Here is a 1510-nt window from a genome sequence, read left to right as displayed (position 1 = left end):
CATCCTGTTGTTTGATGAGGAAAAGCAGAACGTTAGAGATTGAACAAACAGATTTTGCAGAGAGGGAGAATGGAGATAGAATGAAGCAGAATGATGAAAAAGGGGTCCCTATGTCCTCCAGCAGTCTAAGCCTATAGCAGCAGAACCATAGAAATAGCTCAGGATAACTTTCTGATTGGTGCTGATGTCTTCTATTTCCCCTCAGGACTGGTGTCCAGCTGTAAGTCCAGTCTGTCCCATCTGGTCAGCCGTCCTGGAGGAGGAAACGTGGCGGTGATTGCAGTGGGCGGAGCTCCAGAAGCTCTGGATGCTCGACCCGGGGCTCTGACTCTGCAGGTAGGTCCATATTGTCACATCTTTCCCAGGTGACTGAACCAGAAGTCCATCCCAGATCCCAGTAATGTTAGTCTGGTCGTTTGTGAAGAGGTTGTTGGATCAGTAACTTCTGTAGCTCTGATAGAGGTTGCTGGTTGAACGGATGGTTCAGAATAACAGAACTGGATCAGAACCTGACTCATTATAATTTTTGACCATTGACACTGGATTGATCAGTTTTTCTGGTTTTCAGGTGAAGAACAGGAAGGGCTTCATCAAACTGGCCCTGAAACACGGGTGGGTGGAGCCTAATCAGTGGGCGGGCCTAGCTGCATGCCTGATGTCTGTTCATTAATGCCAGTTTGTGGGTTCTCATGTGTTTCAGTGTCTTTCTTTGACATTCCTTTTTGTGCAGAGCTCAGCTGGTTCCAGTCTTTTCTTTTGGAGAGAATGAGCTGTTTGATCAGATGGAGAACCCAGCTGGATCTCCTCTGAGGAGGCTGCAGGTCCACAGCACACCACCCAAACACTGACAGAACCCCAGCAGGGTCATGTTCTCCACATTTATCAGCTGTGCTGCTGCCATCAACACCTTTGTTTCTAGATGTTTGAGCTTGGCCTGTTTTCCAGTGTAGTCCTGTTTCTCTGACTGTGACTAACTGGATGTGCTCTCCAGTTAATAAGACAATTGCTTTGTCTTATTTTAAGTGTATATTATCCAATTATCTTATTTTAAGAGTAGAAATACTCATTCCATTGGCAAACTATCTCATTTAACTACTCAAATTAAAGCTGCAGTCTGTTACATTGAGAAGAGAGCAGACTTCGACCGAAAATATGAAGAAATACAGGTTTCACGCCAATCCCCCACCCTCTCTGCTTCACTCATGCCCCACCTCTAAGCTCCACCCCTCTCACAGCATCTGCGCGGCTACCGCATGCGCAGTGGCGGATCTAGACTTTTATCCTTGGGGTAGCAAGGGGGTGGCCGAGTGTATTTTAGGGGGGCAATGGTTTATACTTAAAAATAACAAAGTTTATGCACTAGCGTTAATGTCGCAGCAGAAAACACCAACCGTCTGTAAGCAATCGAGTGCTGTATACCTGTTCATGTCAAGTTATTATTCACTATCATTTATTTCTACATGGACTTACAGATGTTGGTCCTGTCTTATGTTCTTCTTTGACATGTCAT

At 45.5% G+C, this 1510-nt stretch overlaps 1 protein-coding gene across 1 annotated transcript in view; it reads left to right on the top strand.

The window, feature by feature from the left end:
• LOC107081013 (2-acylglycerol O-acyltransferase 2-A-like) overlaps nt 1–944 on the top strand; it is a 16405-nt gene extending 15461 nt beyond the window's left edge. The window contains exons 5-7 of the mRNA XM_015369227.1: nt 206–336; nt 569–612; nt 731–944. Coding sequence (XP_015224713.1) covers nt 206–336; nt 569–612; nt 731–848 — 293 coding nt within the window. The 3' untranslated portion in view covers nt 849–944. The remainder of the gene's footprint in view (nt 1–205; nt 337–568; nt 613–730) is intronic.
• The last annotated feature ends 566 nt before the right edge of the window (nt 945–1510 follow it).

Source organism: Cyprinodon variegatus, unplaced genomic scaffold (genome assembly GCF_000732505.1).
Source record: "Cyprinodon variegatus isolate N-32 unplaced genomic scaffold, C_variegatus-1.0 Scaffold2670, whole genome shotgun sequence".
Classification (NCBI taxonomy): Eukaryota; Metazoa; Chordata; class Actinopteri; order Cyprinodontiformes; family Cyprinodontidae; genus Cyprinodon; species Cyprinodon variegatus.
Note: the sequence above shows the minus strand (reverse complement) of the source record. Positions and strands in the feature narration are given on the sequence as shown.